The following is a 27,424-nucleotide window of genomic DNA, read 5'->3' as shown; positions in this document are numbered from 1 at the left end:
AAGGTGCCCGAACTGACCACCGGAGGGAATCGGGGATGACCTCCCCTTACTCCCCCAGTGGTCACCAACCCCCTCCCACCCTAAAAAAAACTTCAAATTTTTTTTTGCCAGCCTCAAACGTCATACCCAGCTCCATCACGGCAGTATGCAGGTCCCTGGAGCAATTTTAGTGGGTGCAGTGCACTTCAGGCAGACAGACCCAGGCCCTCCCCCCTCCCTACCTGTTACACTTGTGGTGGTAAATGTGAGCCCTTCAAAACCCACCACAAACCCACTGTACCCACATGTAGGTGCCCCCCTTTACCTCTTAGGGCTATGGTAGTGGTGTACGGTTGTGGGGAGTGGGTTTTTTGGGGGGGTTTGGGGGGCTCAGCACCCAAGGTAAGGGAGCTATGCACCTGGTAGCAATTTCTGAAGTCCACTGCAGTGCCCCCTAGGGTGCCCGGTTGGTGTCCTGGCATGTGAGGGGGACTAGTGCACTACGAATGCTGGCTCCTCCCATGATCAAATGGCTTGGATTTGGTCGTTTCTGAGATGGGCGTCCTCAGTTTCCATTATCGCCAAAAACCGGGGACGACCATCTCTAAGGTCAACCTAAATGTTGAGATTTGGGCGTTCCCAGACCGTATTATCGAAACGAAAGATGGACGCCCATCTTGTTTCGATAATACGGGTTTCCCCGTCCCTTCACAGAGCCGTCCTGCGAGGACGGCCCCAGGAAAACTTGGGCGCCCCATTCGATTATGCCCTTCTACATGTTACAGAGGGAACTGAGTCGAGCAAAATAAAAATTCTGCAGGAAAAAGATAGCAATGTGGAATCCTTATGGATGGAAATGCCATGTGTGAAGGGAAAGAGTATACTGGTAGGCTATACTACCGACTGCCAAGCCAGAATGAGCAGAGAGATGAAGAAATGTTAACCACAAGTGTAACAGGTGGGGGGGGGGGGGGGATAGGCCTGGGTCCGCCTGGCTGAAGTGCACTGCACCCACTAAAACTGCTCCAGGGACCTGCATACTGCTGTGATGGAGCTGGGTATGACATTTGAGGCTGGCATAGAGGCTGACAAAAAATATTTGTAAAGTTTTTTTTTTTTAGGGTGGGAGGGGATTGGTGACTAATGGAGGAGTAAGGGGAGGTCATCCTCGATTCCCTCCGGTGGTCATCTGGTCAGTTCGGGCACCTTCTTGAGGCTTGGTCGCAACAAAAAATGGACCAAGTAAAGTTGGCCGTGCTCGTCAGGGACGCCCTTCTTTTTTCCATTATCGTCAGAGGACGCCTATCTCTTAATCACGCCCCAGTCCTGCTTTGCCATGCTGCTGACACGCCCCCATGAACTTTGGTCGTCCCCTTGACGGAAAGCAGTTGAGGGCGCCCAAAATCGGCTTTCGATTATTCCGATTTGGCCGACCCTGAGAGAAGGACGCCCATCTCCCAATCTGTGTCGGAAGATGGGCGCCCTTCTCTTTTGAAAATAAGCTTGATAGTATACTACTTACAATGTCAGCATAATACCTAATAGAACTTTTTAATTGATTGTGAATGGTATAGCAAAGATGGAACATATAGATAGGTAAGAGAGTAAGAAGAGTTAGAAAGTAAGGTGATTAATTTGAAGGAAGTTGCACATGAGGTCAGAGATGGTTTAATATTATCTCAGCTAGGGTAGGAGTGGATAAACATGTCCTGCTGCAGTATGTGCAGCCCTTTTCACTGATTATTCACTGATAAAATAATGAGTGGAATGGATCGGGTGGATGTGAAGCGACTGTTCACGCTATCCAAAAGTACTAGGACTAGAGGGCATGAGTTGAAGCTACAGTGTGGTAAATTTAAAACAAATCGGAGAAAATTTTTCTTCACCCAACGTGTAATTAGACTCTGGAATTCGTTGCCGGAGAACGTGGTACGGGCGGTTAGCTTGACGGAGTTTAAAAAGGGGTTAGATAGATTCCTAAAGGACAAGTCCATAGACCGCTATTAAATGGACTTGGAAAAATTCCACATTTTTAGGTATAACTTGTCTGGAATGTTTTTACGTTTGGGGAGCGTGCCAGGTGCCCTTGACCTGGATTGGCCACTGTCGGTGACAGGATGCTGGGCTAGATGGACCTTTGGTCTTTCCCAGTATGGCACTACTTATGTACTTATGTACTTATGAGCTGGTGCTCATTTTATTTGGTACTTGTATTCAGCCTAATAATATTTTTCATTATTCGTATTCAGCCAAATAGTAAAATATGCTATTCGGTACAGCTCTAAATGTAACATAACTTCTCATATTCTGCTATTCCCCAGATGAAAGTGGTTCAATACGGCTAACAGTCTAATAAGCTAGAAAAGACTTCTAGGAAGCTTCAATAATTTGAGTGTTTCAATCATCAACAGATCAAGTATTTAATGAAATCATTTAACTAAAAGAAATTCTTGAAACAAGTGGGTTTTCAATTTCTTTTGAAACCTCATATAATCAGATTCTAATTAGCTCCTGTGATAGAAAATTCCAAATTAAGGCTGATTTGTAAGGACCTGAGATTGAAAGTATTCTTTTTTAATTCCCTGCACTGACAAATAATAAACAGATTTCTTTGATTTTGTAGTGATTTACACCTTAATGAGAGCAATATCATATTCTCCATATAAAATGTTGCTAATCCATGAAGAATTTGACAGATAAAAATGCACACCTTGAATGTTATACAAGCTTTCACTGGCAGCCAGTGTAATATAATCAACAAAGGAATTACTCACTTAAATGTACCTGCTTTACAAATCAGACTGCCTGCAGTGTTCTGCAAAGTTTGAAGCCATCTTATTATAGTTACATTTCCTCCTGTATATAAGACATTACAGTAATCCAGTTGCATCAACATAAAAGCCTGGGCTATTATTTTATGTTTATTTTATGTTTATTTTATTATGTCAAGCCTGACATTTTATTCCGATTTGGGCAAGAAGGATTCTGTTCTGAGCCCAGGGATCAGAGGAAAGAGGAAATCTGACCACGACAGGTATATGTGAGAAACTGCATCAAACAGGTGATGCAGCTTGAATTAAAGCTAGAAACAAGCTGATCCAAACATGTCGTACAAGAAAGACAGCTCCTCTGGACCAGGCACAGTGAGAATGAGGTGTTTTAATCATGGTCCCTGCTTCAAACCTTTGTCGTGTGGTGTGAAGGATCCCTCCACTCCTTTAAGGAAAACTCTGGCCTCCGGCCCAAGTTTTATATATGATAATCCACTGCGATACAACGCCCTGTAATCCCCAGATGTGCCCTCCGACCTGGGGTATGTCAGCAGCACTATTTCAGCACAGCTCCCAAAATATACAGTCAGGAAAATAACTCCAGCAGTTTCAAGAATGTAATTCCAAAAACAAACAGTTCAAAAAAAATCTCAACAGCTTCAAAAATGCAGTTGAACACAAACAGGGCATGAATCTCAGCAGTCACAATGATGCAATTCAAAATAAGCAATTCCTAAAACAAAAACCGTTCCAAAAAAAACAAGCAGTTCAGAGTAAACAAGCAATTCCAAACAGGCAGTTCAAAAACAAGCAGTTTAAAAATCCCCCCCAGCAGTTCAGAGGGAGAGAGCCTCCAGGGGTCCTACCCTTCTCTGGCCAGCTCTATCTCCTGGCTTCCTCCCATAAATAGTAGTAGTAGTAGTAGCACTTGACCCTGTCGCTTCCTGGCTCCTCCATGATAGCCACTGCCTTCCTTTTTTTTCCCCAGACCCCACACCAAGCTTTTACCTACTGTTTGAACTTTCCACCTTTGGATCTTGCCAGAGCTGCAATATCCATCGGCTCCTCTTGCCTCACTTCCTCCTCCTTTTCTTCCCCCTTCCATTCCATGGGCTGCTCACCCCACCCGTTCTGCAGCTGATCCTCCTCCCCTTGATCAGTTCTGCTTAGAGGCTCCCCCTCCATTCCTGGTCTCCCGACCTGTGCCTTGGGTTTCACCTTTACCTGCCATTCCCTTGGACTCCACTGGAGGCTGCTGGGATAGGAAGTCTTTGATTCTGTTGTCAGACCTCCTCAAGGCAGGGGCGTATCTGCGTGGGGCCACAGAGGCATGGGCCCCCGCAGATTTCGCCATGGAGACCCCTACCGCCGTCAACCCTCCCCCGCCGTCGCCTACCCCCGCTGGGGTCCGCTTCCTCCTGCCTGCCGGTGCCTTTTACTTCAGCTGGCTGGGGACCCCAACCCCCGCCAGCCCAGCCGGGGTCTTGTTTGAGTTTTCTTCCTCGTGCTGTGCTGTTGGGGGCTGCGTCCCTTCCCTTCCAGTTTCGGACGGAGTCTGACGTCGCAGCACATTGATGTCCTGCACTTACGGCGTGCTGCGACGTCGGACTCCGAAACTGGAAGGGAAGGGATGCAGCTTTTGACAGCACAGCACGAGGGGGAAAGCTTGGGCAGGACCTCGGCTGGGCTGGCGGGGGAGTTGGGTCCCCCGCCGGCTGGGGTGGGGGGCACCAGCGGGCGGGGGGGGACCTCGGCGGGGGTAGGTGACGTGACGGCGGGGGAGGGTTGGCGGGGGGGGTCGTTGGCGGCAGCCAGGGGGGGGCTATAATGTGCCCCCTCACTCTAGCCCCTGCCCCCCCTACCGTTGAACCTCAGATACGCCCCTGCCTCAAGGGCTGCTGGGGATCATAGTTTTTACCCTGCCTCCAGCCCTCAGGGGAAAATGATCTATGCCTTCTCCTGACATGTGGAACTCCCTGAGCTAAGAATCTGGGTTGTCCCCTCTTCTGGGCCTTATCTTCTCCTCTGCCGGTACCCCCCCTATCTGTTCCCTTATCCCCTTCTTCACAATGGATGATGTGTTTGTTCTGTTTTTCTTATTTCTACTTTTCTCCTTCCATTATCTGATTTGCCTTTCTACCTTCTCTTTCTCTTATTCTCCCTCACCATTTTCCCAAATCTGTCTGGTTCTTCCCTATGTTTTCTTTCAACATCTACTCTTGTTTCATCCTTTATCAGTTTTTGTAATCTTTCTTGTATGTCTCACTATTTCTGGCCTCTTTCAGGGCTGCTCCAAGATACTTAACCTTCATCCCACCCATGGGTGTAGTTTGGTCATTTCATTTGGAGAGGGAGGGGGAAGGATGAAAGGGTGTGGCTTGGCTTATTAGCATATTAATTTGCATATATACATATTCATTATGGTTCTTCAAAAAACACACACTCCAAACTAAAACACTGAATTTGACCCAGTATATCAAAGCAATGAAGTTTTTTGGGGGGTTTTTAAACTAAATTGAGCCAGCACCAAGGGAAATTTCTGTATGCCCCTCACATTCACACAAATTAGCACGGGGAGAATGCACTTTCCCTAGGCCTGACACAGCACCATCTCTGTTCACTTTCTCCAAATCCCAGCTCTTTCTCCTTCCTTATCAGCAATGGCAGAGGCGGGGCTGGTGGTTGGGAGGCGGGGTTAGTGCTGGGCAGACTTATACGGTCTGTGCCCTGAAAAAGACAGATACAAATCAAGGGGCTGGTGGTTGGGAGGCGGGGCTAGTGCTGGGCAGACTTATATGGTCTGTGCCCTGAAAAAGACAGATACAAATCAAGGTAAGGTATACACAAAAAGTAGCACATATGAGTTATCTTGTTGGGCAGACTAGATGGACCGTGCAGGTCTTTTTCTGCCGTCATTTACTATGTTACTATTAGAAGCAGATAGGAATCATGGCAAACAAGTAGATACTCGGGTACAAATAATTATTCATAAAACAGGAATCAGAATTCAGGTGGCTACAGTTGTTTTGCAGATCATCACAGCAGGTGACAGCACAATTAGAAGTTAATGATCAGCAGGTAAATCATCATAATAATCAGCAGGAGTTGCAGAAAACAGACATGGGGGGTGCTCCTAAGCTCTCTGTCCTGCTCCCAGGGAATTCTGGAGCGTGACAGTTCACAGACACCAACTCAGCCAACACAAAGCAGGCCTTTCACCAACCTTGATGCTGGTATTGGCACAAAAGATATTTCAGCAAAAGTCACAAATAAAAGTTCTAACAGCATTCCTACAGATGTTACTGCAGGCAACCCAAGATGTAGTCCCGAGAAACAAAATCTTACAATATAGATTACACCTTCTCCCTAGGAGGTGGGCTGTTCCTGTAGCTAATCAGAAAACACAGAAATATAGAAACTTATGAAAAAACCTTGTTTGTAACAGATAGTCAAGCATTTCTAGGAACCAGTAATGTTCTGCATTGTGTGCTTCTCTTCTAGGCACAGCTAATAAGGAGGTCCAGCATTTATTACTAGCTGGGAAGCTATGCAGTAAATATGCAGTTGTAGCAACATCCTGAAAATCTCTTACCTAGAACAGAAAAATAAAGAAACAGTGATTCTGGCAATGAGGCTCAGAAGCCTGATTTCTCACTCCAGAATATTGCAGGAGTGAAAGAAAAAGGGAGAATAGGCTGAGAAAAGAAAGAGATTGGGACAGTGGGAAAAGAGGAGAGAAGAAATGGAAAAGAGATGCTGAAAAAAAAAAAAGAATTTGGAAGAAGAATGACTCAAAGAAAGTTGAAAAGAGAGATTGGAACCAACCCAGTTAAAAAAATAAAATGCTGAAGTGACGTCACCGATGTAGCCGGTAGCCTGGTTGTAGAGCTCCGCGGGTTACGGATTAAAAAAGCGTGAGAAACCCCGATAAAGCGCGAGGGATTCCCCGCAAAAGAAGAAGCAAAGCAGCTATAGTAAATGGCGGCCAAAAAGAAATTGGCAAAATTTAAATATGCAGGGGAATCGCCGAGAGTAGCGAGTAAGGCGAAAACACCACTTCCCCCGCGTGGAGCAAAAATGGCGCCGGACGAAATGGAGTCTGATAATGAAAACGAGGAGCAAGTCGCTGGTGAGATAGAAGTAGAGCGGAGCGAAATTATACGATGGTTTAAAGAACTTAAAACAGAGATGATTAATACTAGGAAAAGCATTCAAGCTGCAGTTACGGAACTCCGCGAAGAAGTGAAAGATATGGGCGGCCGAATGGTAGAGACGGAGGAGCGGATTGAAACGATGGCGGGAGAACTGCAAACTTTGAGGAAGAGTGCTTTTAAAGAACAGCAAGAAAGAAAACTCATGGAGCAACGTTTGGAAGACTTGGAGAACCGCTCGCGGCGGTGTAACTTGAGAATTAAAGGCATCCCTGAGGAAATGCAATTCAGGGAAGCGGAGAAAGTGGTGCGAGAGATTTGTGACTTTATTTTGGAACAGGGAGCAGATCCTGAAGAAGGATTAGAACGGCCTGCAATAAAAATTGATAGAGCCCATCGGAGCTTGGGGCCGCAGCGGGGGGATTTCCCTCGAGACATCGTGGCATGCTTCCATGAGTTCCAGGTGAAGGAAGCAGTGTGGAGAAAAGCACGTGCATTGGGAGAAATCAAATGGCGCAATGTCCAAGTGCAGATTTTTCAGGACCTGGCGAGATCTACTCTGCAAAAGAGACGAGATTTTAAGGATATTACGAGATACCTGCAAAAAGCGGGTCTGCGCTACAGATGGATATATCCTAAGGGTTTGTTGCTAACAGTGGGAAGCCAGACAAAGAAAATCTTGCAACCTGAGGGAGCATGGAAGATTCTGGCTGCACTTGGATGTATGGACCTGCCGGAGATACCTGAGGCTTCCCAGAATTTTAGCAAAGACAGGCCCCCTAATAGTAAGGGGGGCTGGACCACACGGGCTGGAGGAAGAACTAACAAGAGTCCACCACGTGTGGACAGTGAGACTGAAACGGCTGCAGGCACCTGAAAAGGAAAAAATGCTGGAGGGCATTGGCCCGGAGTTAAAGCTGAGTAAAAACACTTCTACAACCAGGGACTTACTGTTAAGATTTACAAAAGGTTTTGGCATATAGGGGATATGTGGGAGCATGAATGGGGAAAAGAATGATGTATGTTGATGAGTGATGGGGTATGTTGGGGATAAAGAATGGAAAGGGAACCCATCGGAACGACACTTCCTTAGGGATATCACTGGCAGTTAAGGCTAGTGAACAGACGAGGGGATTTTCGGGGAGGGGGGGGGGACAGGGGAGGGAAGGGGAGGTGGGAGGGATAACAGTTGGTTCATGGAATGTAAATGGCATGAATACTCCAGAAAAAAGAAGTATCATAAACAGGGAAATTCGTAAAATGCAATGGGATATCAGTATGTTGCAGGAGACACACATTCAAAAGAAGGATGAGCGGTTAATACAATATAAGAATTTGGGGAAGAGCTACTTTTTGGCGGACCCTAGAGGGGGGAAAAAAGGAGGTCTTGCAATCTATATAAAAGATACGGTCCCTTTTGTTCATGAACAGACCTATTCAGAAAAACAGGGCAGGTGCATTGCGGTTAAAGGTAAGATCAATAACCAGCTAATTACTTTGGTGAATATCTATGCACCCAATGAGGGACAGGGAGCATTCTTTGAGACCCTAAGGTTAGATTTACTCCAATTTGTGACGGGCAATGTAATTTTAGGGGGAGATTTCAATTGGGCATTAACAGATCTTGACTACTCTAAAGGCAGGAAGGGTGGTAGACAGGCTAATACGTCTAAATTACTAAGATTGGTTAAGGAGCTAGATTTAATCGATGTCTGGAGAATGCAACACCCCGGACAGCGGACCTACTCCTTCTACTCACATGCGCAGCGCTCATACACACGGATAGATACAATCTGGGGATCCCGCAACTTATGGGGTAAGGTTCGGGACTCTGATATTGGGAGCATACATACCTCGGACCATGCCCCTATATGGATCTCATGGAGGGGATTGGGGAGAGAACGGGGACAAACATTTTGGAGATTAAATGAATCCTTACTAGATTCTGCAGAGGCATGTGGGGAGATTCGAAGGGTGATATGGGAATATATGGAGGACAATGATACAGGGGATGTAACGGATGGGACCCTATGGGACGCCTTGAAGGTGGTGGTAAGAGGTCATTTGATTAAGAAAGGTAGTCAACGGAAAAAAGAGGGTCAAGCCCAGGAATTGAGGGTACGACAAAGATTGGCTTTTTTGGAAGCCCAACATCAGGGAGGGCGGTGTCCTGAAGCGATAAGGGAGCTGCGAGAATGCAGGGCAGAGCTACAACAAATACAAATTAGACAGATGGAATACCATAGAAAGTTAATAAAACAAAAATTTTTTGAATTCAGCAATAAAGCTGGCAGGATGTTGGCACGCAATTTGCGGCAAAGGGTAGTGGGAAACACTATAACTAAAATAAAGGGAGCGGGAGACGGTTTGATGTATCAGGACAAAGAAATTAGGGAACAATTTGCCCGATATTATGCAGCTCTTTACTCATCAGAAGCGAAAATTACAGTGGAGAAGATTCAAGAATATCTAGGTGGGATAGGATTAAGTAGCCTAACTGAGCAACAGAGGGAGTCCCTGGACAAACCCATAACGGCAGATGAGATAGATAAAATTATTAAGGGCTTGAAAGGGGGTAAAGCACCTGGACTTGACGGGTACACGGCTAAATTCTATAAGATACTGAGACAGGAGCTAAGGCCACTATTAGTGCGGGTAGGGAATGAATGCTTCAAATCAGGGACCCTACCGAGGAGCATGTATGAGGCGGGGATTTCAGTTCTTCCCAAACCTGGGCGAGACCCAACAATATGTGGTTCATATAGGCCAATTTCTCTCATAAATATAGATATTAAAATATTAGCCAAGGTAATGGCAGAGAGGATTAATAAATTTCTCCCTCAGTTAATCCACACGGATCAAGCAGGTTTTATACCTAAGAGACAAGTAGCTGATAACATAAGGAGAACCCTAAATATTGTTTGGGAGGGCCAAAATAGGGAGGAGGCTTTGGTGCTGTTAACAACTGACGCAGAAAAGGCCTTTGATCGGGTTGAGTGGATTTATCTGTGGGAGGTATTAAAAGCTATGGGATTTGGGCCAGGGATCATATCATGGCTAAGGGGATTGTATGCGAGACCTGTGGCCAGGATAAAGGCGAATGGAGGGTATTCAGATCTAGTGCAGATACAAAGGGGTACCAGACAGGGCTGCCCCCTCTCTCCCTTGCTTTTTGCCATTGCGATCGAGCCTCTTGCACAGAAGGTTAGGGAGACAGCTCAAATAAAGGGCCTCTGTGTGGGGGATAGGGAACATAAAATAGCTCTGTTTGCAGACGACATTCTTTTTTACGTGAGTCACCCAGAGGTGTCGTTAACAAACATCTGCAAAGAGATTAAAGTTTTTGGGGAAATGTCTGGATTTAAAGTCAATTATGATAAATCAGAGGTGTTGGGAGTGGTGGGGCCCCCTTCAGATACCGAAGCTATGTTGGAAAAATTTCCCTTCAGGCAAGCTCGGGAGAACTTTAAATATCTGGGCATTTGGATTCCTAGGGACCTAACAAAGTTATATGGATTAAATTACGATCCCCTATTTAGGGAACTGCGCACAGACATGAGTCGATGGAAGAATGGGCTGCTGTCCTGGTGGGGCAGGATAGCGGTGGTTAAGATGAACTTGGTCCCGCGAATGTTGTTTCTTTTCCAAACGTTGCCTTTGGAAGTTCCACCAGTGGTTTTGAATAAATTACAATCAGATATTTCCCGGTTTGTATGGGGGGGTAAGAGAGCAAGAACTTCGAAAAGAATTATGTGGAAGGGAGTAGAGGAAGGGGGAAGAGGACTACCCAACTTAATATGGTACTACCAAGCAGCCCAATTGAAACAAGTGGCGGAGTGGAGTAAAGGAGATAGATCACCAGTGGCGACCTTGGAGCAAAGCCTGGTTCCAAGGGGTAATTTGGAGAAAGGAGTATGGGGGTCCGGACGGATGTGCAGTTTACCTCAGGGGAATAGTAGTCCCTTTGTGTCACACCTGCAACATACCTGGGATGTATTAAAAAATAAATTCCGGAAGGGGGTGAAAACCTCTACTTTGGCGCATATAACCCATGAAGATGAGTTCCACGCAGGACAAGAGGGGGGGGTATTTCGTGAGTGGAACCGAAAGGGCCTGCGGAGATTTAGGGATCTTATGTCGGGTGGGGTAATGCGAGACTTTAAGACATTAAAGAGGAAATTTGATTTACCAGAATCAGATTATTTTGCATACATACAGGTTAGGCATTTCATGACGGGACAGGGGTGGTTGACATCGGACCCGAGGGAAAAGGAGCAATTGGAAAATATTTGGGAGACCCTGGAAGGTGGGAGGAAAGGAATTTCAAGGTTATATAAATACATTAGGGGAGAGAAGATGCTCAAATTGCCCTATATGAATGCATGGGAACGTGATTTAAATATGGAAATGAGTGTGAAGGAGTGGGAGAGGATGTGTTTAGAGGTGAAAAAAGCATCGGTGTGTGTACTAATTAAAGAAAATGCATATAAAGTTTTAAGTAGATGGTATTACACACCCGATAGGCTAAAGCGAATGTATCCTATGGTATCTAATCGATGTTGGAGGTGTGAAGCAGAAATAGGAAATTTCTTACATGTCTGGTGGTCATGTCCTCTTATACAGACTTTTTGGGTGGAAATTGCTATGCATTTGACGCGCATATTGGACACACAGTTCCCGGTAGAACCTACGTGGTGTTTGTTGGGATGGGGAAATAAAAGGGGCCAGAAGTGGCAGAAGAGGCTTAAAAGACTGGGGTTGGCAGCCGCCAAGCTGGAGATAGCAGCCCATTGGAAACAAAGACTGGGACCTACAATCACAGACTGGACAATGAGAATCAAGAACATTGTGGGCCTAGAACAATTGACTGACAAAAGACAAGGCAGATATAAGCCAGATGCGAAAGAATGGTCTCAAATAGAACGATTATGGAGTAGTGAATTACCTGTATAGGAGATTCTGCCAAGAGGGAATAAGGGGGGAGCAGGGGGGGGGGGGGGGAGTTGATTTGGGTGGGAGGGTGGGTGGGTAGGGAGAAAATTATCAAAAAAGATTGTGATTTACAGTTGATGTTGGATTTTATTTGCTGGACATGTCAGAGCAGTCGGTTGGCTGGTCTGGCAAACAGTGTATTTTTTCCATTATGTTGTGTTCAATAAACAATTTCAAATTAAAAAAAAAATAAAATAAAATGCCAAAACAAAAGTAAAAAAGAAAAAAAAAGATTTAAAAATTTTAGGACTAGAAAGCATCAGCTTAGGGAAAAGTGCATCTTTTCATTTTTTTTCTTTTTTGTATTTTGTAGTGTACAGAAGAAAATTCATTTCTGTTTCTTGTTTACTGGTACTGCACTGTTTATACTGTAGAAAGAAACAGGCAGACAAAAAATAAAATGAGAACCTTTCTTAGATGTTTCCATTTCAGTTTTGTTTGACTGTTTATTTCTACTTTATAGTCTCTTATGGATGAGGGTTTGCCTGTGTTCTGCATCTGTGACTGAGATGAAGAATTCTGTAAGTGTGTAGCTTCTGTGTAGGGATCCGTAGCAGTTCAATTTGTTCTTGTTTCCCAATAGTAGCTGTATTGGTGCTCTAGGGCCTGGTATAACATTTACAGTGTCCTGCATCCTAACATAAGAAAATTGACTGAAAGTGAGGCTAAGTTAAAAGAACTACTACTACTACTACTATTTAGCATTTCTATAGCGCTACAAGGCATACGCAGCGCTGTACAAACATAGAAGAAAGACAGTCCCTGCTCAAAGAGCTTACAATCTACTATGATAGGAGGTGAGAGGAAGAATAGGGGAAATGATTATCTGTAGTTCTTATCCATTTCTGTTGTCACCACAGTAAATAAATTATATTATGGAATAACTGTGGGGCTGGCTATAGGCATGTGTTAAAATCTGTCTTAAAGATTTCTCCTCCATGGCATCTCTGCCCTCTGGAAAACTGTAACAAGAGCAGGTAAACGTATGTGAGCAATTGAGTCCCAGCCCCCAAAGAGTAATAGTATGATGTTCCACCCTCATCCTATCACACTCAGGTAAAAGAAAATCGCAAGAAACGTCAGATAGAGCTGGAGCACCAGAGACAAGAGCGAGCACTGAAAAAATCAATGCTATCGGAGGCCCAGCTGCTAGTACAGGAGGAGAACAAGAGGAAAGCGTTGAAGGCCAGAAAAGAGGAAGAAGATATCCAAAGGGAGATGGTGAAACTACGAAAGGAAATGTCAGAGAGGAGGCATATCACGGAGGAGGCATGGAAAACGTAAGTTGTAGCAGCAGACTAACAACCAAGCTACCACATAATTCTAGACTGTAAGGAGCAGTCTGAACTAATCCTGGTTTTACCTCACTGCCTGTATGGACTTGTAGTTCAGCTTTTGTTAGTACAGGTAGTGGAGTAAAACCAGAGCTGGATCTACCCATCCCTTCTGATATTGAAACTTAAAAAAAAGTGACACTCCAGTTCATGTCTCAGCTATGCATATCTCTTCTGCAGAGGTTATTCCAGCAAATGACGTAGAAAAGCTGTTTGAAATTCATTTTCTAATACTAAACACATATGGGCATGAATCTTAAGGACTCTGAATCTAGGGGAGGGGCTAAGATCTTTGGTAGTACTGTAGGGTTTTTCTGAAGTGATACCTACCTATGGGAAGGGAGAGGAAAGACTATATAATACAAAGAAGTTCAATAGGTGGTTCAAAACCTGATGTCGTCTAGAAGGTTTTAGATATTTAGAAGCATAGGGCAATGTATGGAAAATAAAAGGTTTTATTGTAATAATTGAGTACATTTTTCTGTGGGAGGAAAGAGGATCCCTGGTGAAAAATTCAGACAATATGGCAATTCTGTAAAAATTGATGCCTCAGTTTAGGCATCCCAATGCTGTGTGCTTAGCACCAATTCTGTAATGGCAACTTGGTGCCAAGATTGTGTTATAGAATACTAGTAAAAAAAGGCCCGTTTCTCAAAATAATGAAACGGGCGCTAGCAAGGCTATCTTGTAATGGCGATTATGTTTTTAAGGCTCTCGTTGAAGCGATTTCTCCTCTTTCCCCTGCCCTCCCCTCCATGTCCAGCGATCCCTCCCCTCCCATCCCCTTCGTGTCCCGCAGTTCTGACCTCCCCTCCATGTGCAGCGATTCTCCTCTGCCCTGCCCTCCCATTCGTGTCCCACGATTCTCTCCTCTCCTCCCATCCATGTCCATCGATTCTCCCCTGCCCTCCCCTCGATTTCCCGCAATTCTGTCCTCCCCTCCATGTCCAGCGATTGTCCTGTGCCCTGCTCTCCCATCCTTGTCCCGTGATTTTGCCCTCCCCAGCGATTCTCCTCTTCCCTGCCCTCCCATCCGTGTCCCGCGATTCTCTCCTCCCATCCAATGCATGTCCATTGATTCTCCTCTGCCCTGCCGTCCTCTCACCTCGATGTCCCGCGATTCTGTCCTTCCCTCCATGTCCTGCGATTGTTCCCTGCCCCGCCCTCCCATCTGTGTCCCACGATTCTGCGTTCCCCTCCTAGTCCAGTGATTCTGACCTCCCCTCCATGTGCAGCGATTCTCCTCTGCCCTGCCCTGCCCTCCCATCCGTGTCCCGCGATTCTCTCCTCTCCTGCCATCCCATCCATGTCCATCGATTCTCCTCTGCCCTGTCCTCCCCTCCATGTCTAGCCATTGTCCTGTGCCCTGCCCTCCCATCCGTGTCTCGCGTTTCTGCCTTCCCCAGCGATTCTCCTGTGCCCTGCCCTCCCCTCACCTCGATGTCCCGCAGTTCTGTCCTCCCCTCCATGTCCTGCGATTGTCCTGTTCCCTGAAGGCTGGTTGGGCTTGTGTCCACTCCCCTCCTGCTTTCCGTTGCCTTCACTTGCTTGCCTTGCATTGGTAATATCCTGACGTCAGCTCGCCTCTAGCATTCCCTTCCCTCTCACTGTTCCGCCCTCCTCTGACGTTATTTCGTCTCTACGCGAGGGCGGGACAGTGAGAGTGACTGGAATACTGGAGGCTTGCTGACGTCCAGATTTTACAAACCCAGACAGACAGACAGCCGTAGAACGTTGATGGTACAAATTATTATATTAGAAGATTAGTGTAAGTCAGCATTGCTATGCCCATATTTAGGCACACCCTCTTACACCATGTCAATAAGTTGGTGCGCCTCTGTGCGCCAAGTGATGCACGTCATTTACAGTATTCTGTAAGCTACATGAGTATCTGGGGGAGACAGCTATGTCCTGCCCATCCTCCGCCTATGCCCCCCTTCCAGTTAGGTGCCATCTTATAAAATAGCACCTTGTTCACATAGGTGCCTAACTCAGTGACATACTTGGTATATTTAACACCCGTAACAGATCGTTTTTTAGACCAACAAAAGATTTCCACTGTAAACCCCACCTCCCCCCCACACACACATATTAAAATCAATACCTTAGTGTCACGAAACGCCTAGCCACCCGTCTGGGGTTACCCCGCAGCCACTTAGAGGGTCTCTCCCCAGCACAGCTCAAGTCTGCCTGCACCTCCACTTGTGCTCTGCACTAGCACCCTCCTCCCACCGACTGGGTCCCAACCACCTCTGGGCGAGTCTCCTACTCTCAAATTATCCCTAGTGATTTCTAGGTTACTGAGGCCACACTCCCAATGGTCTCACAGTTCTCAGAAAGCACTCACAGACCCAACACACAAACCACCAGGATTATTTTTCAGTCTAGACAAAGAGGCAATAAACTGAAAATTGTTTATTGTCTTAAAAATATTGAACAGTGAAACATAAAAAGTGCAATCAGCAAACAATAACAGGTAGCTGAAATATGGATCAATTATAACACTAACTAAACATGTGTTTACTTTCTAAAAAGTACCTGGGAAGATCAGGACATATAGCTGCTCACAAGTTATCAAATGTAACTGTTTACAGGTCCTTAGCAAAGAGATCTGTCTCTCTTTTCTTCCTGGCAAGGACTGGAGCAACAGTTAGTACAATCCAAATGAAAATGTGCTCCTGGGCCAATCAGAGCCCAGAACAACAAGTTTTAAAAATAGCTAGTTACATCACTGCAGGTATTTCCTTTATCTGTGTTAACTAAAGAAGGAAAGATTAGTTCTTTGTAACAATTAAAACATAACATGCACCACCTGCTGGCCAAACTAGAGAAATACACTTCAAGAATTAATTAAGGCAGTTTTACAGGCTTAAAACACACTGTTAAGTCACACTTAGCTAGTGGGGATGCCCAAGCCCCATCAGCGGAAGATGTCCTCTGCCCGAGCCCCCCATGCCATCTGAGTAACAAGTAAGTTGGCCGTGTGCGTCCAGCTGCTGATGCTAGCTCTCCCTGCGCATGCTCAGTTCTTTTAGTGAAAAAAATATTTCCTTCTATTTGTTTTAAAAGTATTTCCATATAATTTCATTGAGTGTCCCCTGGTCTTCGTACTTTTGAAAGGTTCTTTCTGAAAGAGTGAAAAATTGATTCACTTTTACCCATTCTACACCACTCAGGATTTTGTATCCCACAATCATATCCCCCCTCAGCTGTCTCTTTTCCAAGTTGAAGATCCCTAACCTCTGTAGCCTTTCCCATATCCCCTTTATCATTTTGGTTGCTCTTCTTTGACCCTTTTCTAATTCCACTATATCATTTTTGAGATACAATGACCAGAATTGAACGTAATACTCATGGAACGATACAGAGGCATTATAATATTTTGTTCTTATTTACCATCCCATTCCTAATAATTCCTAGCATCCTGTTTGCTTTTTTGGCTGCCGCTGCACACTAGGCAAATGATGTCAACATATTGTTAATGACACCTAGATCTTTTTTTTGGGTGCTGATCCCTAAGGTGGTCCCTAGCATCAGGTAACTATGATTCAGATTTTTCTTCCCAATGCATCACTTTGCATTTGAGGAGTGTTGGTGTTAGCAGCTGAAAGCGTGCTGCTGACTTCCTCACTGCTCAGATGGCACAAGCAGCTCAGCAGAAGTGGCAAGAATAGGTATGGGGGAGAGCAAGCCAAAGTAACATTTCTGCACATCATACCCCTTCTGATGGTAATGTTTCCGAGTTTCTATCTTTTTTAGATGATGTACATCTTACACCTCATTCTTATGTTTCTACTCATGAGAAAGGTCATACCTTAGATTTGATTTCTGGTAATGTTTCTAAACTAATTACTTTTTGTAATTGGACACCCGTTCTTTGGTCAGACCATTATTATTGTTTTTTTACTCTGAAGTATGGTTTTGTTAATCTGTTTTCTAATGTTTCAGGGAAAGGAAGAACTACTAGAGGTAGGATAGATGGTAAGAGCTTTTGGGATTTAGTTTTTCCTCAGTTGGATAGTATTGAATTAAATCCTGATAAGGTTTTTTACAATAAGTGTTTATTGAGAGCACAAATTACAAAAAGCAAAAATACAACTATACCAAACCAGCCTTACAGAACATATAAACAAACAAAAAGAATTATCAGTATAACCCACTCCCTCTACCCAAACACCCTTGACCGCCTCCAAAGACCACTAACCCCCACCTCCCCAAAGCTACAACTATCAAGCATTCCTCCAGATACACTGTGGACTCTTCAGTGCACCCAGAAAGTTCCTAATGTCTCCCCCTTCAGACTAACCCCGCATTTCTTTAACCAACTGCCGAAGGTGATTTTCCGTGAGTTTCTCCAGTTCTCCGATAATGTTTAACTTAAAAAATCAGTGCAATACCGTAGACCTCATTGCTTGTTTCCACTGAGCTGCAATCACACTTTTAGCCACAGCAAGGCATATACATTTCCTTCTTTTGTTACCCAACACCAGTAGACACCATTTCAGAACCCTCAGGAAAGAACATCCCAGAGAACTGGACATACTTTCTCTGATTGCTGTCCAAAATGTATGGATCTTCTCAAAGTTCACCATATATGAAAAAAGGTTGCTCTATCCAAACCACACCTCCAACACACATTAGAAGCTGAAGGAAACATGGATTTCAATCTAGCAGGTGTGTAATGCCATTTGGTGAGGATCTTATAGGTATTTTTTTCCATAATACACATAAAGAAGCCTTTTTCACATCCAAAAACATAGCCTTCCATTCACCCATACTTAATTCTTCCCCCAAATCCTGTTCCTAACATTGCATGAAAGTATGTTTTTGGAATTCCTTTCCTCTAATAAAGCGATAAAGGACAGAAATTTGGTCCGTAACCTTCCCCATAGCCACCCATAAATTTTCAAAGAACTTTGTATACTCAGGGTCCTGCTTTAACTAACCCTGCCATGACATAAAATGTTTGCAGGTAAGAAAAGAAATCTTTACTAGGAAAACCAAATTTGTCCCTAATCTCATCAAATATTAATAAATCTTGCGCACCTAAGAGGTCCCAAAATCTAGCTACCCCTATCTTTGCCCACATAACCAAATTGTCCCTTCCCCACCCAGCCTGAAAGGTGGGCTCAAAACAGATAGGTGCCAAGAAATATTCTTCAAGCCACATAGCTTAGGCTTTAGAGAGCACTAGAGAGTCAGCAAATGCACCACCACTGGATTGGTTACCAATTTTTTATAATCTGGGAAGCCAAATCCCAGACCCCATGTTCCATCAGGGTCATCATCTTATCATACCCAACCTTCCACACTGAATTAAGCATTAACTGAACCGCCCAATAATACCACAATACGCCATCCCCCAACTCCACTGTTGGCCATATCAAAGTCTTAGATAATTGCAGGGGCTTCCCACCTCCCCAAATAAAAACATTAATATTAGCTTGTAGCTGCAATATTTCTGTCCTGGGGACCAATAAAAGGTAATGGTTGAAAAAAGATTAACAACTGCAGGAGGAGATTCATCTTTACAGACACTTTACAGCCTTGCCAAGAAAACCAAACACCTCTCCATTGACACAATTCCCTCTGGAGTTGCTTAAATAAAGGGATATAATTCAAGGAGAATAACTATGCCAAATCTTTAGGAATCTGCACTCCCAGACATTGAAAGTTACAAGAGGCCCACTTAAACAGAAACCCCTGTTGCAACAACCAGTCATCCTCTGAAGATGTGGTGACCCCCATTAATTCAGACTTATCTAAGTTAACCTTGAATCCAGTGGCGTAGCCAGACCTAACATTTTGGGTGGGCCCAGAGCTAATAAGTATGAGTAGTGTTTCTTGCTACAAAATAATGCATTAGAATGCACTTGATGATGGATTAATAAGTAGTATGCTCAACATCTGCCCTGCATCAACATATGGAAAAAACAATATTTTTAAACATGATTACATTATCCCACATCTTAAACTTAACCAGACGTAAGTCTACTATAATGGCAAACATCTCAACACACATGACAGGATCCTACAGTATAATTACAGCAATGATATTATCCTTCAATGATATTATCCTTTGCTTCTCTACCCCTCCATCCAGCCCCGTAGCCCGGCATCAGCCCTTCTCTTCTCTACCCTACCCCCCACCCCCACCCATAGCCCAGCATCAGCCCTTCCCTTCCCCATCATCCATCCCATTGCTATGCATCAGCCCCACCTTAACCCCCACCCCTCCCTGTAGTCTAGCGTCAGTCCTGTCCTATCCTCCACCCATCCCCCATAGTCTGGCATTCCCCCCCCCCCCAACCCTGAAGCACACCAGCATTAAATATAAAACTTTTTATTTTTTAATGTCCTGGGCACTACAGAGGCCACCCCCATCCAGGAACCTGCCTACATTAAATATAAAGGTTTTTTTAATTTTAAACCTGGGTACTGCAGAGACCATCCCTACCCCAAAACCCACCAACATAAAATTAAAAAAAGTTTGTTTGTTTTTTTAACCTGTGCAATGAGCTTACCCCATATCCTTCAAACTTTGCTTTGTAACAAATGCAAATGCCTGATTAAGCTGTATTCATAAAACAGGTAAATTCTGAAACTGACTTTCCCATTTAAAAAGCCAGAGAAGTCAGACTCATATAGATTCCCACACAAACTACATGCACACAGAATCTTTTACATCGGTCACATGCACACAGACCACCCCTTACCAACTGCAGAATAAAACACAAAAAATTAGAAATCACAGAGATGGCAAATTACCCAGTTCCAGGCTTTTGTGCAGTCCTGATTTAGACTTTATAACCCAAATCAGTGTGGGATTTGCAGTGCCTGATTCTGCCCATGGAAGTCAGTGCTGCAAGTCCCATAACAATGGGGTGGTCAAAAATGCAGGACTGTCCCAAAATCTCCAGCCTGGAACTGTAGCCCGGCATCAACCCTGCCCTTCCCCCTCCCCCATTGTTTGGCATCAGCCGCGGGAGAAAAGGCAGCAACAGCGATCAAAGCAGTAGCATAGCTAGGGTAGTTGACACCCGGGCTGGTCATTTTTTAACACCCCCCTCCAAAATCCAGTACTAGGCATACCGAGAATACACTCAGGACCTATAGAGCAATTCTAGCATACCATAAGCAGTAATTTCTACAAGTCACACAAGGAAAAGGAAAGCATCTTAAACACTACAGTGAGCACTAGAACATCAATTCACCTATTGTAAAACGAAACCAGACAGAATAGTACAGATCGTCGATCCTGCACAGTCAATGCCAACTGAAAGCCATGTCTTTTTCAGAAACACAGATACACCCTAATCCACTATAGAATAAGTAATCATAAACTTTCTATTTAGACAAAAATTAAACTGAACCCCCAAGATGCCAGACTCTGCATACAATGCAACACCACAGAAACTGAAAATGTCCTCTAGTACTGTGCAAAATATAAAGACAGCAGATGTAAATTTGAAAAAAGCTAACAAATACCAATCACCACTTTACAAATTAACAAATAGAAATAAAACAAATATAGAAAACTAGTAAAAAGGCCTGTTTCGGTATGAAATGAAACGGGCGCTAGCAGGGTTATCCCTCTCTCCCTCCCTCGCTCTCTCCTTCTGTCCCCTCCAAGTCCCACGGCCCCCTTTCTTCCCTTCCGATTTCCAGGCCCTCCCTCCCTCTCTCTCTCTCTCTCCCTCCCTCTCTCTCTCCCTCCCTCTCTCTCCTTCCCTCTGTCCCTCCCCCGAGTTCCAGTCCCCCCTCCTCTCTGTCTCACAGACACGTCCTTGCAATGCCTCCACCCGTGGCCCTCCCCTCCCTGACACTGGCCCTGCCCATCCCCCTATGTGCACGTCGCCCCCCTCCAAAATCGCCAACCCCCCCTCTGCTACCCTCCCCTCCCCCCCTCTTACCGGGGTCCCAGCGGTAGCAGTGAAGAGCCTCGCGAGTCTGCTGCCTTCCCTTCTCTTCGCTCTCAGCTCTGACTCTGGTCCCGCCCTCATTTTCTGTTTCCGCTTGGGCAGGACCAGAGTCAGAGCTGAGAGCGAAGAGAAGGGAAGGGAAGGCAGCAGACTCGCGAGGCTCTTCACTGCTGCCGCCGGGACCCCGGTAAGAGGGGGGAGGGGAGGGTAGCAGAGGGGGGTGGCAATTTTGGAGGAGGGGGCGACGTGCATGTAGGGACGTCTGTGCCCGCTCCCGCTGTTCTTCAACGCGCGTCTCTACTGGGATCGTAACCCCCTGCTGACGTCAGGCAAGCAGGGTTCTACTGCTGGCCAGTGACGTCAGCAGGTGGATACGATCCCAGTGAGACACTTTAGAACGTTCACATAGCAAATTATTATATTAGATAAAATAATACCATTTTATTGGACTAATACATTTAGCTTTCAGAGGTCAAAACCTCAGTCCTCAGGTCAATACAGTATAGTGTTGTTACAGTATCCTATCCTGACCTGAGGAAGGGGGTTTTGTTCTCCGAAAATTAGTCAAAATGTATTAAAATTAGTCCAATAAAAAGATTACCTTATTTACATGTTCTATTTATAAACATTTATTAACACATCTACAATACTACTTTATCCTAAAGCAAAAAAAATAAAAATATATATTTTATTTACAGTTTGTTGTCTCTGGTTTCTGCTTTCCTCATCTTCTTTTTACCGTCTTCCTTCCATCCAGCATCTGTCTTCGCTCTCTCTCTGCCATCCAGTGTCTACCGTCTCTGCCGTCCCTTCCATCCACTGTCTGCCCTTTCTTTCTGCCCCTTCAATCCACCATTTGCCCTCCCTCTCCCATCCATCCAGGGTCTGCCCTCCCTCTCGCTGCCCCTTCTTTTCGGCCCCCAGTTCCAGCCCCATTATCCCACCTGCCCCTAGTTCCAGCCCCAGCACACATCTCCCACCTGCCGCTCCTTTTCAGCCCCCATTTTCAGCACCACTATCCCATCAGTCCCCAGTTTCAGCCCCAGCCCTTTTCTCCCACCATTCCGTTGCTTCAGCTCCCAGCCACTTCTCCCTGTCCCCTTTTCAGTTCCCAGTTTCAGCCCCAGCCCTTTTCTCCCACCAGTCCTGAGCTTCAGCCCCAGCCACTTCTCCCTGTCCCCTTTTCAGCCCCCAGTCCGCACAGTTTCAGCCCCTGCCCCTTTTCAGCCCCCAGTTCCAGTACTAGCCCCCTTATCCCACCTACCCTCCTTTTCAGCCCCCAGTTCCCTTCATCCACATGCCTTGCATTAGGGCCCCCCTTTTCTGCCTCAGACCCATTCTCCCACCTGCCCCAGGCATGGCCCCATTCTCCCTCCTTCCCCCTTCTCAGTCCCCAGACCTGTCCCCTTCTCCCATCTGAGCCCCTCCCCACCCTGTCCCACCCCACCCAGACCCCGTCCCCTTCTCCCATCTGAGTCCGTACCCTCCCCTCCCAGACCCAGTTCCCGTACCCTTCAACCATCTGAGCCCCTCCTCTACCCACCCCCCCCCCTTCTCCCATCTGAGCCCCCCTCCCCAACCCAGTCCCCACCTGCTTACCAGCTCCGTCGAAGGACAGAGAGATGACCCTCTTCTGCCACCCGGCACCCAGACTTAAAAAAGAAAACCGAAGAAGCGCTTCGCGTCTGCTCTGCTCTGCGCTGCTAAGGCAAGCAAATCGCCTCGTCACATCGGCCCTTCAATCACTGTGTCCCACCCTCGCGGAAATAGGAAGTTACATCAGAGGGTGGGACACAGTGATTGAAGGGCCGACGCGACAAGACGATTTGCTTGCCTTAGCAGAACAGACCAGAGCAGACGTGAGGTGCTTCTTCGGTTTTCTTTTTTAAGGCTGGGTGCCGGGTGTGGCAGAAGAGGGTCATCTCTCCGTCCGTCAACGGAGCTGGTAGGCAGGTGGGGACTGCAGCACCAGTGGAGCACCCCTCTACCTGCTGACACCCAGGGCGGGGTGGACGTTGGTTGGGCAGGGCGGACGTTGGTTGGGCAGGCCTGGAGGGAAAGTGGCTGGGCCTGGGCCCATCCAGGCCCGCCCGTGGCTACGCCCCTGGTGCAGGGCTGAAAACTCTGGGATGTAGGTATCTCCTGTGGGACCTCCCCTCCAGCTCTCCTCTTCCACCAACAAGTGAGCCACCAGTGCATTCTGTGGATCCATATCTCACGACCACAGGTGCAACCCACTAACCCCAGACACACCACTGTGCACACATCTACCTACCTACCTAGTGAGAACCATCACCAACAAACACTCCCTCTCCCACCACCAACAAACAATGCAGTCACACACAACACACAGCAATCACTCTCACAGCAGCAGCAAACACTCGTGCCACACCCTCTAAGCATTCACTCTCCCATCAGCAACCAACAATCCTCACACACACACAGCAGCAGCACATAGGACAAACAGAGCAACAAGAATAGACAGACACCACCCAGGTAAGGGGGTATAATGGAAGGTGTGTGGGCTTGGGGACAGTGATGTTGGAGGATGCAGGGAGATGCAGAGGAAGGGGTAGTTGTGGGTTTGGGGGGGAGCTAGTGGGAGTGGACGAGGAACTGAGACAGAGAAAGTACCTGCATATAATGTGTACAGTGCTGCATACATCTAGTAGCGCTATAGACCTGATTACTAGCAGTAGGAGAAGGAGGAGGGAAGTTCAATCTAGGGCAAACAGACAAACGGTAGCACAGCACTCAGCAACTCTTAACTTTCTCTCAAACTAGCAATTCCTGCACTATCCAACTCCACAAATTCGCAAATGGATCTAAAGATAGCTTTCTTCTTACCCCAGATGCTTTTATATCAGGTCTAATTCCGTACATTTTTTCCTACCGCGGGAAAAAATGTTTTGCCATCCATTATGGGCTGGAGATATTCATTCTATAACACCACCCACGTCATGCCTCTGAATCGGCCCCTCTGGAGACATCTTAGACTAAACGTACTGGCGATTTAGACATTTTTTTTCCTTTTGTTTGATTATTTGCTTTGGATGTTTTTCTGTTAGAAAAACGTCCACTTGCCTTTTAGGTCTATATTTGGACATTTTTCTCTTTCGAAAATGAGCCCAATAGTAACCTATGGAACTTTGTGGGTCTAAGTGCTTTGAACAATTGAGAAGGGTAGTTAGTGGGGTTCCTCAGGGGTCTGTGCTAGGACCGCTGTTTTTTAATATATTTATAAATGATTTAGAGATGGGAGTAACTAGCGAGGTAATTAAATTTGCTGATGACACAAAGTTATTCAAAGTTGTTAAATCGCGACAGGATTGTGAAAAATTACAAGAGGACCTTACGAGACTGGGCGGCTAAATGGCAGATGACATTTAATGTGAGCAACTGCAAGGTGATGCATGTGGGAAAAAAGAACCCGAATTATAGCTATGTCATGCAAGGTTCCACGTTAGGAGTTACAGACCAAGAAAGGGATCTGGGTGTCATTGTCGATAATACGCTGAAACCTTAACCTTCTGCTCAGTGTGCTGCTGCGACTAGGAAAGCAAATAGAATGTTGGGTATTATTAGGAAAGGTATGGAAAACAGGTGTGAGGATTTTATAATGCCGTTGTATCGCTCCATGGTGCGACCGCACCTTGAGTATTGTGTTCAATTCTGGTCGCCGCATTTCAAGAAAGATATAGTAGAATTGGAAAAGGTGCAGAGAAGGGCGACTAAAATGATAGCGGGGATGAGACGACTTCCCTATGAAGAAAGATTAAGGAGGCTAGGGCTATTCATCTTGGAGAAGAGACGGCTGAGGGGAGACATGATAGAGGTATATAAAATAATGAGTGGAGTGGAACAGATGGATGTGAAGCGTCTGTTCACGCTTTCCAAAAATACTAGGACTAGGGGGCATGCGATGAAACTACAGTGTAGTAAATTTAAAACAAATCGGAGAAACTTTTTCTTCACCCAATGTATAATTAAACTCTGGAATTCGTTGCCGGAGAAAGTGGTGAAGGTGGTTAGCTTAGCAGAGTTTAAAAAGGGGTTGGACGGTTTCCTAAAGGACAAGTCCATAAACCGCTACTAAATGGACTTGGGAAAAATCCACAATTCCAGGAATAACATGTATAGAATGTTTGTATGTTTGGGAAGCTTGCCAGGTGCCCTTGGCCTGGATTGGCCGCTGTCGTGGACAGGATGCTGGGCTCGATGGACCCTTGGTCTTTTCCCAGTATGGCATTACTTATGTACTTATGAACATGAGTCCCACATCATATTTAGATTTTCAGAAGGCATTTGACAATGTACCTCATGAATGACTCCTGAGAAAATTAAAAAGTCATTTGAAAGGAGGCAGTATCTTAAGAACTAGTTAAAAGAGAGAAACTAGAGAGGAGCATTAAATGGTAAATATTCTCAGTGGAGAATTTTGGGGTCCCACGACAAAGTGCAAAAGATCAACCTTGAATTCACTACCAAGCCATCACCCCCCACCCCCCCCCCTCTTCACCCATTAACCCTCTCCCTCAACCAACCAACCCAGGCCTCCTTCTCCTCCTTTCCTGAGATCACCGAGGATGAAACCTCCCGCCTTCTTTCCTCCTCGAAATGCACCACCTGTTCCTCTGATCCCATCCCCACCAACCTACTTAACACCATCGCCCATACTGTCAACCCCTCCATCTGTCGCATCCTTAACCTCTCTCTCTCCACTGCAACTGTCCCTGACACCTTCAAGCACGCCGTAGTCACACCTCTCCTCAAAAAACCATCACTCGACCCTACCTGCCCCTCCAGCTATCGCCCCATCTCTCTCCTACCCTTCCTCTCCAAAATACTTGAGCGCGCCGTTCACAGCCGCTGTCTTGATTTTCTCTCTTCTCATGCCATCCTCGACCCACTCCAATCCGGTTTCCGCCCTCTCCACTCGACAGAAACAGCACTCTCTAAAGTCTGCAATGACCTACTCCTGGCCAAATCCAGAGGCCACTACTCCATCCTCATCCTCCTCGATCTTTCTGCCGCTTTTGACACTGTCAATCATGATTTACTTCTCGCCACACTGGCCTCTTTTGGGTTCCAGGGCTCTGTGCTCTCCTGGTTCTCCTCCTATCTCTCCCACCGAGAGAGTACACTCTCATGGATCTTCCTCCACTCCCATCCCACTATCTGTTGGAGTTCCCCAGGGATCTGTTCTTGGACCCCTTCTCTTCTCTATCTACACCTCTTCCCTAGGCTCACTGATCTCATCTCATGGCTTCCAGTATCATCTTTACGCTGATGACACCCAACTCTATCTCTCCACACCAGACATCACCGCAGAGACCCAGGCCAAGGTATCGGCCTGCCTATCCGACATTGCTGCCTGGATGTCAAACCGCCACCTGAAGCTGAACATGTCCAAGACCGAGCTCCTCGTCTTTCCACCTAAGCCCACTTCTCCTCTTCCCCCACTCTCTATCTCAGTTGATGGCACCCTCATCCTCCCCGTCTCATCTGCCCGCAACCTCGGGGTCATCTTCGACTCCTCCCTCTCCTTCTCTGCGCATATCCAGCAGACTGCCAAAACCTGTCGCTTCTTCCTTTTCAACATCAACAAAATTCGCCCTTTCCTCTCTGAGCACACCACCCGAACTCTCGTCCACGCTCTCATCACCTCTCGTCTCGACTACTGCAACTTGCTCCTCACTGGCCTCCCACTCAGCCATCTATCCCCCCTTCAATCCATTCAGAACTCTGCCGCACGTCTCATATTCCGCCAGAACCGATATACTCATATCACCCCTCTCCTCAAGTCGCTTCACTGGCTTCCGATCAGATACCGCATCCAATTCAAGCTTCTCCTCCTTACTTACAAATGCACTCACTCTGCTGCTCCACCCTACCTCTCTACCCTCATCTCCCCCTACGTTCCTGCCCGTAACCTCCGCTCACATGACAAATCCCTCCTCTCAGTACCCTTCTCCACCATTGCCAATTCCAGGCTCCGCTCATTTTCCCTTGCTTCACCCTATGCCTGGAACAGTCTTCCTGAATCCCTACGCCAAGCCCCCTCCCTACCCATCTTCAAATCCTTGCTTAAAGCTCACCTCTTCAATGCTGCATTCGGAACCTAACCTTTCGAACATATAGGTTGCCCCAATCTGTCTGACCTATATGATTAACTGTACATTTGTCTTTTAGATTGTAAGCTCTTCGAGCAGGGACCATCCTTCCATGTTAAACTGTACAGCGCTGCGTAAACCTAGTAGCGCTTTAGAAATGTT

At 46.1% G+C, this 27,424-nt stretch overlaps 1 protein-coding gene across 1 annotated transcript in view; it reads left to right on the top strand.

The window, feature by feature from the left end:
- CCDC191 (coiled-coil domain containing 191) overlaps positions 1-27,424 on the top strand; it is a 212,433-nt gene that overhangs the window by 40,486 nt on the left and 144,523 nt on the right. Inside the window, exon 6 of the mRNA XM_030203918.1 lies at positions 12,950-13,173. Within this exon, the coding sequence (XP_030059778.1) occupies positions 12,950-13,173 (224 nt within the window). The remainder of the gene's footprint in view (positions 1-12,949; positions 13,174-27,424) is intronic.

The sequence above is a fragment of the Microcaecilia unicolor genome, chromosome 5 (assembly GCF_901765095.1).
Source record: "Microcaecilia unicolor chromosome 5, aMicUni1.1, whole genome shotgun sequence".
Taxonomy (NCBI): domain Eukaryota; kingdom Metazoa; phylum Chordata; class Amphibia; order Gymnophiona; family Siphonopidae; genus Microcaecilia; species Microcaecilia unicolor.
Note: the sequence above shows the minus strand (reverse complement) of the source record. Positions and strands in the feature narration are given on the sequence as shown.